At 35.5% G+C, this 15,585-nt stretch overlaps 1 protein-coding gene across 1 annotated transcript in view; it reads left to right on the forward strand.

Moving 5' to 3' along the window:
* Positions 1 to 8,707: 8,707 nt before the first annotated feature.
* LOC143231367 (uncharacterized) overlaps positions 8,708 to 15,585 on the forward strand; it is a 53,923-nt gene continuing 47,045 nt past the window's right edge. The window contains exon 1 of the mRNA XM_076465911.1: positions 8,708 to 9,097. Coding sequence (XP_076322026.1) covers positions 8,984 to 9,097 — 114 coding nt within the window. The 5' untranslated portion in view covers positions 8,708 to 8,983. The remainder of the gene's footprint in view (positions 9,098 to 15,585) is intronic.

Raw genomic sequence — 15,585 nt, forward strand, 5'->3', positions numbered from 1 at the left:
CAATACCATATTTTGTCAGATTGGTTATGATAACATCAGCCAAGTTTCTGCCTGTCACATCATAAACAGGTATAAATTGCAAAAAAATCTTCTTTCATTGCAACAGAGTTGTCATTGGCATGCAAATATCTAACACACAGCGAAAACTCTTCAATGCCTAAAATATCTGTTGTTTCATCAGCTAATATTGAGAAACACTTTGCAGCATTAACCCTGTTGACCAAAGCATCAAGAACATGAGTATTACAGGCATTGATGATTTCATTTTGAATTTGAGGACTCAGATACGTAGCATTCCTCTTTGTACTCGTAAGGCTTGCTGAAAGCTTGACATCACCCTTTGCCCAGCAGCGCAAAATTGCCCGAAAATTCCCATCATTATTGATGGGCTCCTCATCAGTTTCACTAACAAACATTGGACCAGAATCATATTTTCCCCTCAAAGCTAAACCCTGTCTCCCACACAGCAATACAGTATCAATAATAAGCATTAAATATTGCTGGTTCTGTTCAATTTCGTGCTAGTAAGTTGCATCAAGCTGCAAGTGCACAGATTAACTTGTGTTTACGACCTGTAGAAAATTGTTAGCTTTTTCTTTGCTGTCTTGGTGGTACTGTTTCAATTCATGTGCCTTGAAGTCTTCAACAGCCTTCCTCCAGTTTGTGCATGGAAATTTCACTAGTTGTCCCAATTTCTGGCTTCCAAACACCAGTACCATTAGGAGCAAAAAGTCAGCAGTACTTGCAGAAAGCACCCTTTGTATGTTGACTGTAGAGACGCCATTTCCACTGTGAAAGCCAACGATGCTGAAAACGCAGCTTTCTTGGACCACACTGGGGAAAAACATAAATACTTCCTGGCTTCCAGCCATTTTCAAGGAGGCATTTTTTTGGTTTCAGCGTTTATCTAAAAGAGACAGAAAGACACAGTTCTAATCACGTTATTTTGCACATAGGAAAGTTTGTTATGAGAGTACAATAACCTCGAAGAGAAAGGCTTAAAGCTGTACTTTACCGGGCAGGCATAACATCCTGTGGCTGTAGGCCTACAATCATTAGCAGCAATGAATATTCAGTCTAAAACTCATCAGTGTTTGCATGATTTTTAATACAAAATTAATATAATGAGGAGTCGACTTATCTGTTTACCAATGCTGACATCATCAGAAATGTAATTTCCAATGTCTCAGACTGAACCTGAGGTGGTAGTGGCACCACTGGTAGAAGGCCACGGTGATGACTCTGACAATTCAGTTGACAATTCTGATTCAATCTGATTGGCTGCAGCAGATTGATCAGGTTCAGCCTCATGAATGGGTTTAAAGAACCCATGCAGTATCTTTTGCTTTTTCAAGCTTGACATAGTGAATGATTGTTTATCGCAACTTCTGTTTGTCAACGTCACATTCACAGTACCATGGTGCTGCCAGCCTGCCACGGTGCCACCCACTGTTCATTTGTGAAGTTAATTCTTGAAATCCGGGGGTCTGAACATACGCTGTCCATGATATTTGAATACAGATTATAGACACTATGCATATATTTTGCACTCTCCTGAGTGACTCTATATTTTATATGTTGATGACAGGACTGTAGGCCTACTTTGCTGGGCTTGATAATTTTAAGTTATATATTATATATATAGGCCTATATATTTATGCATGATTAAAAAAATAAGACAAACACCTCAGTGTGCCATTCAGAAATTTGCCAAAAAGGTAGTCTCAGAATGCATAATTCAGGCTTTTCTTTTATGTTTTTATTAAAAAAAGTTCCGGGGTGCAAGCCCCAGAACCCCCTAGCATATCTTTGCGCCTGCGGTGCTTGCATCAAGCGCTCAAACTGACCTCCACAATGGCCATTTCTGGCTACGCCCCTGCAGGAAGCGCTACGCCACAACGGACCGAGTTCTCTGTGGAGAGGCACAATGTCAAGTGTGAGCCACTAGTGGACTTCCAGAGGGTGTTGTTCCCACCATTGCACATAAAATTGGTCCTTATGAAACAATTTGTCATAGCTCTTGATAAGGAGTCTGAGTTGTACCACAAATAAAGAAGATCCTGTGGTGTACAGAATTCCCCAAGAAGCTCAGTAGGAAAGAATAAAACGTTTGGGGCAGCTTTGTCGTTGTGGTTCGGGGCTTCTTGGGCAATCACAAGACCGAAAACTATGTGGAACTGCTTGAGGTTCTGGTGAAGAACTACGGCAAAATGGGCTGCAGGATGTCCCTGAAAGTCCATATCCTTGACGCTCATCTTGATAAATTTAAGGAAAATATGGGATCATACTCAGAGAAGCAAGGCGAGCGCTTCCACCAAGATATATTGGACTTTGAATGCAACCAAGGAGCGTTTTACTAAAACATGATGAGAGACTACATTTGGGGGCTGATACGTGAAAGTGATTTACATTACAGTCGCAAATCTCGAAAAACTACTCACTTCTAAACATTTTTTATAAATACATGTAAATATTGATTCATATGTTGTTTTATTCAGACCTTACGTAAATGAAAATGTGCAAATTTGCCCGTTTTTACATAGAAAGTAGGTAAATTTCTAAATTTCATTATCCAGGTCACAAAAGCAAAGTTTGAAGAGAGTAATGGCCATTTTCTGTACTTTTACAACACAAGCAATTAAGAAATAACACATACTATCCAGGAACAAAATTTGTGTTACATAGTGTTATATTTGTCTTTAACGACTTGTACAATAATCTCATTTGCAAGTGAATTTCTCTCAGTTTATTTAAAAGATACCAGTAGATATTTGGTAATACTAACTTTTACAAGTTCACCAACCTTTCACAGCTTGATAAAATATCTCCCAAAAAAGAGAGAACATGTTGGCAAAAAAAAAAAAAAGGTCCAAAGGTCACAATTACTCGAAAGAAATACTGAAATTAAGAATGTGACTTGAACTGACTCCATATCTGATAGAAGTCTGTTTGTGAGAAATGAAATTAAGGTTTTATAATTAAGAATTAAATAGAAAATAAAAGCCAAACTAAATAAATTAAAAACTTAATTAAGTGATCGCTGTAGAATGGTTTTTAAATTGTTTTAAAGCAATTTACAAGAAAGGTAAGATGTGTGTATGTTAAAATTTCAACAAATAAAACAATAGTTTTATAAGTATCCTTGAACACTTATAATAGAATCGGGTTTCGATACTCGCAGTGAACATACTGTATATCGCCCATATTGTTTGTTTATTTTAGATCAAAGCCATATTTGGCTATCTGCTGTGTTCACTGGAAACCGAACCTCGGATTTTATAGCTTTACTCTTAGCAACAAATAAACGTATGGTATTTGGAACTGTAGTAGTGAAGGAACGTATACGCATGTGACACCTGGCCAATGTCTAAGTGAACTAAGATAATCCTCATCCTGTAAAGAAACAGATGCGGAGAAAAGTTTGTTGCAGTAGAAGTGTGCGTTCTGTGTTAAGAAGAAAATAATTAACGTATTGGCGAAATCATGCGTTAGCACTTAATTAAGTACAATTTAATTTGCAAGATTAACTGCTCCCCATCCATTGAACGGGCCACACAGATAGTTATTTATAAAGCATATAACTACGTGTAATGCAATGCCAGAATGTTATATATTTCTTTGACCACAGACTCGGGTTCTGCATACATACGTAGGCGAGAACCAGATGATAAGTTTTCTGCAATCTCAGATCATGCTGAGAAGTTGTTCTTACATATAAGAATAATACCTGATCTAACTAGATTTTTGACATAATAGATATTATGGAGTTAAAGTCAATTATAATCTGATTAGATCAAGAAAATAGACTGAACAACAGGCCTGATATAAAGATAAAGTCGCGCTTACCTGCAGACAAACAAAAGACTGATAATACGGTTCAACCAGTTAATGAATTCCCTTGACAATCACACTTCTTACTTGAAGTGTTATAAAGATTTATAACATATGAATATTCAGTTAAAACTGAGAGAATCAACCATTAAACATTTTGAATAGGTAACTTTCTCGGGAGAGAATTTGTTATTCATGTTACTGGTCATCCTATTGAGAAAAAAAAAAGTTTTCAGATATTTCAAAACCTTATACGATTGATGCTTCTAGAGAACACATTACGTCTAAGGAATTGTTTAATGACAGCTGCCCTGATAAAGTCCAGTAATATCAAAAGGGTAAGGACCCTTGACATTGTGTAACTAACAGAGGAATGAGATAATACAATTCCAAAGCTCAATACTTTCATGTTATACATTCAACACAGTAGGACAGATTATCAAACGTCGAAAGAATTTTAGGCAATTAGTGGTAAGTAAACCAACAATACAAAGTATTCAGTTCAAATTGCTTGCAAAGTCCTCAAAAAGTTGTTTAAGATAATCTAGTAGTCATGCGTTTTCTCTTGGACGTGGTTGGATGGAAGCCATTCATGCTGTAACTTTAATTCCAGTCATTTGTTCTTTACTCACGATACCAATAACTATTCCAACAGTAGCACCATAATAAAACTACTACTAAATTAGGGACGGCTAGCACAGATAACCCTCGAGTATCTTTGTGTGAAATTCAAAAAACAAACAAACATTTGAAGGTACTGTGGCTTATTCATGGAATCAACTGTTACTGGTCCCAATATGGTTAGCATTGAATAGTTAACCAAGAACTGAAGGTCGCCTGTTGCATAAGCAATAACGATGCTTGAACAAAGATTGAATACAATTTTTGTTATCAGGGTAACAAAACACGAAGATCAATTTACCATTTTTGTTTAGCCTGTAACTGTTAGTCAGGAAAACAAACAAACTGGTCAAAGCTGTGGCTTTACTAGGAATACTTAATATACTGTACGGTCAAACGGTGTTCTGGTTGCTTCTATGCTATTCAAGAAGACGACTTTACTTCCAAGTATCTTTATCAGCATGTACCAAGCTCCACCCAACCTTATTTGAGCAAAGCTTGTCACCATACAAGATGACTCACTCTCCTCTCAGGCTGGTGGTTAAACTTGACGTAGTACCCATGTTTTTAGTGAAGTGAGAACTATGTCAACCAAGACTAACTTCTTTCCTTCTGTATCTGTTGTGGAGTTGGGTGAACGAGAAATTGGAAATTTTATTAGAAATTCTTCACTAATTTACAACTGAAGCACACATTCTATCCTTTCTCTCAGCATTGCTATTTAACATTAGGTTGCTACTGATGTTCTAGCACAAGTGTAAAGGGAAAACCCTGACTGCTTAATGATATACATCGTGGCTGTACCAAGTGACAATTGTGACATGTAGCTCCGAGTTGGATCTGAATATTCTGAAATGTAAGTATCTCCAAAGATCACTTCGACTGAGCTGAAATTACTACATCTACTACTTTTTACTTCTTCCCCACTGAAACTTATAAAAACTTGTTACGAATAATTAACTTTGAATGAAAGTAGGTTATTTTCAGACACTGAATCCCACTAGAAACCTAAACTGCGTTTACCTCATTAATGGTCGGAAGAAATTTCCTTCAATTACGCCTTGCTCATAACAAAATGTAGCTTGAATTGTTTGATTAGCGTTTACAGCTCTAAGTTTTAAACGCAGCAGTTGCTGTCTTGTGGGTGTAAGGTCAAAATGACAGTTTTTATTCTATTTCAGGACAAACATGTGGCGAAAGGAATAATATGAATCTTCATATTGTAACTAGGAAAAGTGCTGTAACAATTTATAAAAAATAAGTGAGCACGTGATAACTTATGTTTACTTTAATGACACTAAAATGAAAGCAAAACACTGTGTTCTCATTTAGCAGTTTAAATAGCTGCATAGCGTGTTAAGAGATCCAACTTGATAGTGCAACATGCTAAGGACATTCCTAGCGTACGAGAAATGTGCCCGTTTCAAATTTCCGATGACTTAGAAATTCATAAGCTCTGAATCCGATTGCTTGAGTTGTACGTCTTCGTATACAATAGCATGAATATCTGTGCCGTTTTCCAACAGCTTGGCGTGTGCGATGGTTCAACAGATACATCGTGGAAAAACCTAGACCACATCTGATTTTTATCGCTTTGACAGGTAGAGATCCTTGTTATTAATGATATATTCGGCATTTTGAGTGTATAAATATTTCACAAAAGCTAAATAATATTAAATTGTTGTTCTGCTACTTTCTGTTCCATCCTGACTTTATATCTACTGTAGCTATCACGTAACTTATTGATCTGCATATTCAAAATCATCTTATTTTAAGATACTCAACATTATTTAGTAATATAGGTGATCGTACACCTTATGAAGAAATATTTTTGACAGTTGACTAAACTACAAAGTCTGTAGTGCCAAATGAGCATTTGTGGATATGACCTTCAATGCCTCCTAATAGCACAGTTGTGTATCTGCGGACTTATAATGCTAGAAACCAGGTTTCGATACCCGTAGTCGGCAAAGCACAGATAGCCCTTTGTGTATAATGACAAAGAGACAGACAAATGTCCTTCATTAGTAGGTATTTGCATATTGGACCACACGAATGGCATCTGACATTTATTTTACATAAAAATACGTATCACTGGCATCATTTAATTATAGTAGCTTTATCTTGCTATTATAGATAGAATGCAGAAAATAGTTTAATAGTTTTTAATAGTGGCTATTGGGAATAAATCAGTAATTAATAATTATATTCTTTAAGTATTTTCAAAGTTTTTTCTATAAAGTTAAATACACGCTGTGTATTTTTGTTTTGAGAATTTCATGTCAAAATTAAGGAACCATTTCTCTTGGTGATATATTGTTTGTTTTTTGAATTTCGCACAAAGCAACTCGAGGGCTATCTGTGCTAGCTGTCCCTAATTTAGTAGTATTAGACTAGAGGGAAGGCAACTAGTCATCACCTTGGGCTACTCTTTTACCAACGAATTGAACGTCACGTTATAACGCCCCCACGGCTGAAAGGGCGAGCATGTTTGGCGCGACCGGGATGCGAACCCGCGACCCTCAAATTACGAGTTGCACGCCTTAACACGCTTGGCCATCCCGGGCCCTTAGTTATATATGTATATACTTATTGTTATTTGCATTAATACTCAGTATAGGTACCTAAAGGACATAAGAGATATTAAGATCAAGGGTTCGACTTGTTTGTTTTAGAGTAAAACTGTAGTGGATTATTTGTCGTGTCCATGGCGGGGAATCGAAAATCAGATTTAGCATTGCAATTTCATAAACTCACTACAGTTTTACGGAGGGAATCACAGAGTCGAAACTTCTGTTAACCAACTAAAGACATCGACTCCAGTATTGTTTAACATAGCTGTTTCCTAAAACAGGATTACAGCTTGGTCAAAATGTTTGTATATTTTGTAACAAAGAAGATAATTATTACTAAGGTAGAATACAAGTACAATTATCGCTGTCAAACTGAAAAATATTAACCATCTAAATATGTACTTTTTATAATGAAGCAAATTTTATGGGCAACGTAAAAGGTTTATTAGAATAGAAAACAATTTTATAAGACACCTGCAGAAAGATCACAACAAAACCTTACCAAATAAATATAATGACAAAATATAACATCAAATTATTGCGGGTAGCGTCTCTAACCTTATACCAGTTCATATTAAACATTCAGCACTTGGTTGGTCTTTCTCGTACTCTAATAACCTAAGCAACGCGAGGTTGTTTGTTGTCGATAAAGTTATTGATATTTTGGCTTGTTTTTAATTTCGCGCAAAGCTACACGAGGGCTATCTGTGCTAGCCGTCCCTATTTTAACAGTGTAAGATTAGAGGGAAGGCAGCTAATCAACACCACCCATCGCCAATTCTTGGGCTACTCTTTTACCAACGAATAGTGGGATTGACCTTCACATTATAACGCCCCCACGGCTGAAAGGGCGAGCATGTTTGGTGCGACGAGGATTCGAACCCGCGATCCTCAGAATACGAGTCGAACGCCTCAACCCACCTGGCCATGCCGGGCCTATTGATGTAATCCACCGTGATTTTATCCCAATTTGTCACTTCATTAAACGAATTTTTTACAGTGGTTTGTACAGATGTCTTGAACTGATTTTGGATATATCCACCAGATGTGCTTTTACATCTGTACTTTTTTTGTTTGTTATTGAATAATATGTCTATCTTAAATTTGTACAAACATAAAATAAAATAAATCCTTTCGATGGCTCGGTTTTAGGCTTGATAATTTGTAACAGCAAAATTCGTGCCGTAGATACAACACAAAAAGCCTAATATATATATTATTTTGCACAAAATAAAACACAGTGAAGTAAGTTTGGTTATTGCAGAGCGCAAAGCTACACAATAGGCCACCTGTGTTTTTTTTTTGGTTTTTTTTAACCTCTGAACGAGGGCGTTACGTAAGTGCTCATCCTGTGATGTAGAAGTCATGTGGATTGCTCAAGATAAGCATGTTTATATAGTCATACTGAAGTACGATACCCCTGATGAAATACTAATTTGTGATTATGAAAGTTCAAACAATAAAGGTAAGATAGTCACATCGTTCATGCGCAATATTACACTTTATTGTTTTTTTAATATGCTTATTGTGGACTATCACCAACGAGCAAACAATAAATCTGGAAAAAATATATATACATATAGGAATAACAAACGAATTCGGATAAAAGAGTTCATTGCAACACCTGTATTCGATTATTTAGTAAGTAGCATACTTATACGTGATAAGTAAAGTAATCTTGAATTCACGTCACCGCTTAAACACATAAATTATTATTGTTATTCTCTATTATATAAGGTGAGTATATGTATGTATTCTATTTGTTAAATGCTACATTTTCTGTAACAGGTGGATTATAGCCTTTCAGGAAAAAAAGTCTTTGCGCAAGGTCTGATATATATGCGTTACTTGTAGAAACCAGTTAAACGAGTTAAACGAAAGGGTTAGGTTCCTTTAATACTAGGGTATAAAAACTTCACCATTCGGTTGGGACTTCGCAAGTAAAGGAAAGTTTCCAGATGCTGAGTGTTGCTGTTTTCAGTCTCTTATTTGTGTGCGGGGTAAGGAGTCTGGATTTGCAGAATGGTAAATGTCCTGGTGCCCCGAATACTGTTGACTATGATGTTCGAAAGGTTAGTTATCAAATAAGTGGTTATCGAGTGATATTTTAGTAATAACTATATTTGATTTAAATCATAATATTTCCATGTAAAGACTATGCCTTACGTTATAGGTCTGCTGTTACTTATAGGCCAACCTTGTACATTATGGACTGAAAAATCACACCTTATTAAACAGTTTGATACTGTAGTTTAACATTTTACTTGCACCAATTATTTTAGTTCGTACTTAATTTATGAACAAACGCTTTTATGTGACTGTTTTTATCTCAAATTTTAAATTGTTTTCTTAATAATTAAGTTAATATGTTGATATTATAGTATAATTTTAAAAATAACTGCTTAAAAATTATTTATATTTGTATCTATATTTGTAAATCAGTGATGATAAATTATACTCAGAAGTAAGATAACTATCTTGATCGTAACTAAAAAGTAACATTTAAATTACTGAAGCAAAATCTTATAAAACAAACTGAAAAAGAAAAATATAATGTTGTGGATTAACAGAGAGGTTTGTTTTTTGTTGTTAAGCAAAAACCTGCACAATGAACCATCTGTGCTGTGTCCACCACAACACAAGAATATTAAGACATGTAATGACTGGAATATCTTGATTGACTAGATCGATATTATCACTATTAAAATATATTTGGTCCGTAATCTGAGGGTTGCGGATTCGAATCCCCGTCACACCAAATATGTTCTGAGATACATAATCAGATTCCTCTGCTGGTACAGCGTTAAGTCAACAAACTTACAACGCTAAAATCAGGGGTTCGATTCCCCTCGGTGAACTCAGCAGACAGCCCCATGTGGCTTTGCTGTAAGAAAACAAACAAGCAGACAAACATAATCAGATTCGGCTTAGAAAATCAAGATTTGTCCTTAATCAACACGTTGTCAACACAGTTTTCATATATCCAAAAGACGTTTATCCGTATTGTTTGTTTTAGTTTACAGCTACAGCGTGGTTTTTGCGCTAAACCCCCTTCAGTGAACAACTTGCTTGTTTCTTTGTGTTGAACAAAAAAGCTACACAATGGGCTATCTGTGCTGTGCTTACCACAGGTTTTGTTTAGCGTTGTAAGTCCTATGCTTCATCGCTTGATCACTGGATGATGGTGAATGAACACAGAATTCTAGCGTTAGAAATCTCATTTTACTTCTGAGCCATCTGGACACCTGTATTTGCAGTTAGTTAAAAACTTGCTGTATGTTATGCACACATAATAATTAATACTTTATATACGGTGCTTTGTTTTTGTTCTGTTATATATATATTTCTATCATATAGCATATTTTAAATTTTAGGCTTTTGAAATTTTACTTACAGGCAGAAGTACCCACCCACAGTAACGGAAAATGCTTAAGTTAATCTATCAACTTAGATTACTTCATGGACTTTAAAAAGGTTTAATTGTGTTGCACTTTTGGTTTCACTCAGAGTCAAAGATCTTAGCTGTTTAAACAGCTGATCGCGAATAATAATTGTTGAGTATTTCAGTCATGCTTAGAGCCACTCATCAGTAACATACGATAAACCTGTATTTGTATTCTTTAAGTTTCGTCACATTCTGAAATATGAATGATAGTGCAGAATATCCTGGTTGTGAAGTAAAGTATGGCATCATCATCATTCATGTCTGATTTCCCGTTATTCCAAAAGTGAATGTTGAACTTTGCCTCCGTGGACAGCTAGCTTTTCAAACAGGAAACAGATGAACACTTGGACAGTAAGAACAGCTTGCAATATATATATATATATATAAGATTGAATTTTAGTCGATAATGGAAAAAAAATGCGCATGTATGAGAAAAGATAGGTTTATAAACCTATTACAGCATGTAGCTTATCCGCATTGTTACCTTTTTTTTACTACTGCCCTACATTAACGAAAGAAGAGGTTTTGTTGAAACTGTAACATTCTCAATGAATACATCGATTTTCACAAGGTGTAATCGTTTGAAAGATTCGCAAACGGCAACAAATGGCTTAGTAATGGATATGCACGAACTATGAATTCGAGGATTCATGGTTCGTTTCCGTTGCCACAAAGTCTGTGCTCCGCCCATTAAGGCAGTAAATGCACTATAAAAATGATAGTCGATCCAACTATTCTGTGTAGTGCAAGGATTAGTGCACACTATTTACTTTTCCTTAAGTCAATCAGTTTAAAATTAGGAATGGTTATGCGCAGGTACCGATGTGTAGTTTTGTGAGAAAATAACAAACAAAAATCTAATAAACAAATTCCAAGAAATTAATCTTAAATCTTTCTCTGCAAGTATCACCAATAAAAACTTTAAATTATTGTAGTCTATTTTCCACAAATGCAATAACACTTGTGACTAGTTATTCGGAGGAATGCTATATGAATTTGATTCGGGTCAACTGTAAACTTTACAGCACTATAATAAGAATTGAGATTTATTGAATGGAGTGTAGTATGACACGTAAACGAGAAAATTGTTATAGTATATTCTACACCAGTGTAATAAGAGGTTCGATTGGTTGTTGAATAGAATGTTGATATGGGGACAAGTGAAAATCACATTTTACTGATATGTTTTATACAAAAGTCTCAACTAGAGATTAGAGTGAAGATATATACATAGTTATCACGACTGACAGTACAAACATTGTAAGACGATACTGATATTAGAACGAATAATGGTGTTCAATACTTAATAACTGGAAACAGAAAATTTGAGATTATTCTAGTTGTTGAACGAAGAGCAAGAAAACAGACAAAGAACAACAAACACGCTCAGTTGTTCAGACATTCTGGACTTAGCTCTAAAACGAGTATAAATATTTAGAGATGTTCACATGTGTTTGTATGTTTTTGAATTTCGCGCAAAGCTACACGAGGGCTACCTGTGCTAGCCATCCCTAATTTTGTAGTGTGAGACTAGAGGGAAGGCAGCTAGTTATCACCACTCAACGCCAACTCTTGGGCCGCTCTTTTACCGACGAATAGTGGTATTGACCTTCACATAATAACGCCCCCATGGTTGAAAGGACGAACATATTTAGTTTGACGAGGATTCGAACCCACACCCTCGGATTAGGAGTCGAATACCTTAACCACCTGGCCAGGCCGGGCCTTTCACATATGAATTGTTGCTTCTGTAAAATATAGCCAATCACAATCAGTAAGTTTCTTAGATATTAAAGTCTTGCAAAATATTTGCGAGAAATGTACATGTAATCAAGTAGTGAGAAAACGCCAATCATAATAAACGACTATGGGTAAGATAAACGTGAGCTTTAAAAGTCAGTCACTGGGATAAAACCTTACACTTACGTGGTGACACTGTTCCAAAACTAACCTTTATGTTTTGTGAGATATAAGATTTATTAGTTCTAAGAAAGGATAGTAATGATGCAAAACTACACCCCCCCCCATTCACCATGAGTTGCAGTATTCAAGTATGACACTAGGATTAGAAATATGTTCACCTGTACGTAAAGTGAACATACTGTATAACGGATGTGAACCTACTATAAACTATTTCCTTAACAAGAACATGTTCTTATTTTACACAACAGGAATGAATCAAACAACAGTGAAACTAACTAGAGCGTAAGAGAGTTTCCAAACTGAAGCATAATTCTACTGTACTAATTAGGTTACAGGATAAAGCTTAACAAGGAATTAGTACACACACTTAATAAGGTTTTGTTAAAATGTAAACTAGAACATAATTAACAAAGGGATTTTACGAATCGGATGAATTTTAGAATAAAATCAAAGAAACGTTCAGATATTTTACAGAATCAAGCCCTACTTCACATTTTACCCATTCTGGCTCACAAAAGAATCGCAAGTAAATTGAAACTTGCGTCAGTATTTACTGTTTTTCATTTACAATTAATTTGATGAAACGCCATGTTTCGTTCGTAGTTGTACGTACAATTAACTGAAATGGAATGACTAATGTGAAAGATAATTAAGAGAAATGATGTTCTGACCACTGTGTTCCATCCGGTCTGATAAGTTTTGGATTGAATGAATCACATTGTTGGAAGTGGATATGGTGAGCATGATATGTTTGGAATACTGTTATTATACGTTCTCCTAATTCTTGAAAATTTATAAGGAACTAGATAAAGAATGCATTGTTAAAAATAACAGGCCTGAAACTAATATCTTATGACAAGTGCAATTAATTACAATGAAATAATCTGACATTTTACACGTACGTATAATTAGATAAAATATAACTGATCTCAATGGCTAGAAGATTGCAGAAATCACCAGTTTAAAACTTGGACACTTCACACAGGAAATTAAATATCACTCTTTTCACTGGGTACATTTATGTGTATAGTAGGATTCAACAAATTAGGGCAATGTTAAATAAACAGAAGTACTAATTGTATACATACTTACATGTTGGTTTGACATTTCTTCAATGGATTGAAAGAGGAGGGTCTCCAGTACTGCTATGAACCATCTTCTCTCAGCCGACGCTGATGCATATTTGAGCTATGCAGATTAATTTTTATACATGATGGAGCTCCATTTTAGTCCTAGAATCTTTCTTAAATCACTGTTCCTTCTCTAAATCTTCCTCTTGGAGGAAAATGGCGATAGCTTTAGTCCAAGGTGCTATTTATATCTAATACTGGCATTGCAAGAGCACTTCTGCAGGAAAGCCAAAATCTCCAGATACTTAGCTGGGCAGTAGAAGCAATAGCGTTTGAGTCAAGCATTGTTCACCATTACCATGAAAGTGGTAGGTTGTGATGGTTTGAAGGTATGCCCAGGTGTTTACACCAGAGGCATCCACTTAGCAGGAAGAGATAGTGGTTAGAATGTTCCTTTTTTCGTCGTCTGGTGTTCTTAAACTCTCTGGGAACTTGGATATTGATCCAACTCGTCTGCAGGCTAGTATGGCATTACTGAGGATTCTGAATGCAATATTCCCTTTTCTTTTGAAGATACATACAGATGCTTCTTCTCAATTGTTAAAATTATACAATAATTCAATTCAAAGAGATGTAAGTTAGAATTTTTCATTTTATCTTTAAAACAACTGATCTTAGCCCACAAATAACTGACAAATTATTGTCTGTTTTACACCAGTCCCAACACCATAAAATAGGCAGAAACAAATATGTTGTTGTATTGTCTGGTTTACACCAGTTCCAACACCATAAAATAGACAGAAACAAATATGTTGTCGTATTGTCTGGTTTACACCAGTTCCAACACCATAAAATAGACAGAAACAGATATGTTGTTGTTTGTCTTAACTTTGCTTCTACTTTGATCATCATTCTCCTATTAAGGAAAAAAATCCTTTCCAAGAACTACTTGAAAGTGAGTGGAATTTCTATTAAAATCAAGATTTTTGTCGATGTTTTAGCTTAAAACCAACCAATATTATTTATAGGAGTGTGTCTGTGTTTGATTATAGCAAAGGCACATCGGGCTATCTGTTGTGTCCAGCGAGGGGAATCGAACCTCTTATTTTAGCGTTGTAAATCCGAAGACTTACCGTTGTCCCACCGGGGGACTTATCTATAGGAACCAACACACACAGAACTACGTATCAAACCACCATTAAGCACTATACTGCAGGAATTGTCAAGTCCTCCAACACAATGTTATAGATCTTTAGGAAAGGCAGTAAGCATTCTATCTTCCATAAGTTCTTTGTGTTTTGTTCAATTATTGATTCTGGAAAGTTTGGGTCTTCTATACATTAAAGGTGATGCTGTAAAGTAACAGATCTGTTACACATCTTCCTACCCTACCATAAATTTAACCTTGTTATGTATGTCGATCTGAAATATTTCACCTATTGTTCACCAAAGGTATAAAACAACACATACTTACCAGTCAACATTAATTTATGCATAATGATCAGTACGAATAAACTTGAGAAAAGAATGAACATTTGTCTAATGACAATACATTTCGCCATAGCTTAAAAAAATCAAACATTACAAAGCCTTTTTAAATGTATTAAGAGTATTTCTGCTATTATGGCAAGTTGTTCTTCCTCTTTAAATGCTGACCTTAGTAATAACACAATGGAACATCTGGTACTAGACATCATGAATTTTAGTACATCATTTGTTGTCTTTATTAGAATGATCTAGGTTCTTTTGTTTACTCCAACAGATTATTTTCCCTATGCATAATACTAAAGCTATAACAACAAGAACTAAAAACGTTCATATCTTTCAAAAGTTCTTATTACAGCATATTTATCATTGGCTGTTCTTCCAAACTGCTGGGTTGTGTACATTATCCTTAGGATAATATTTTGAGATGATGAGTTTAATCAAATGCGTAGTGTTTGTATACTAATGATGGATCTCTTTATGTCTGTTATATATCTCCACTGTAGCTCCAATGGAGACTTGTCTTGTTTGTCACCAGTGTATTTGCTGTTCAGAGTGACAGTCTGCATACATGGTAATGTAAATCAATATTTCAGGCGGTCATATTGTTATAACGTACAGGACGGGATGCAAGACT

Source organism: Tachypleus tridentatus, chromosome 11, assembly GCF_004210375.1.
Source record: "Tachypleus tridentatus isolate NWPU-2018 chromosome 11, ASM421037v1, whole genome shotgun sequence".
NCBI lineage: Eukaryota > Metazoa > Arthropoda > Merostomata > Xiphosura > Limulidae > Tachypleus > Tachypleus tridentatus.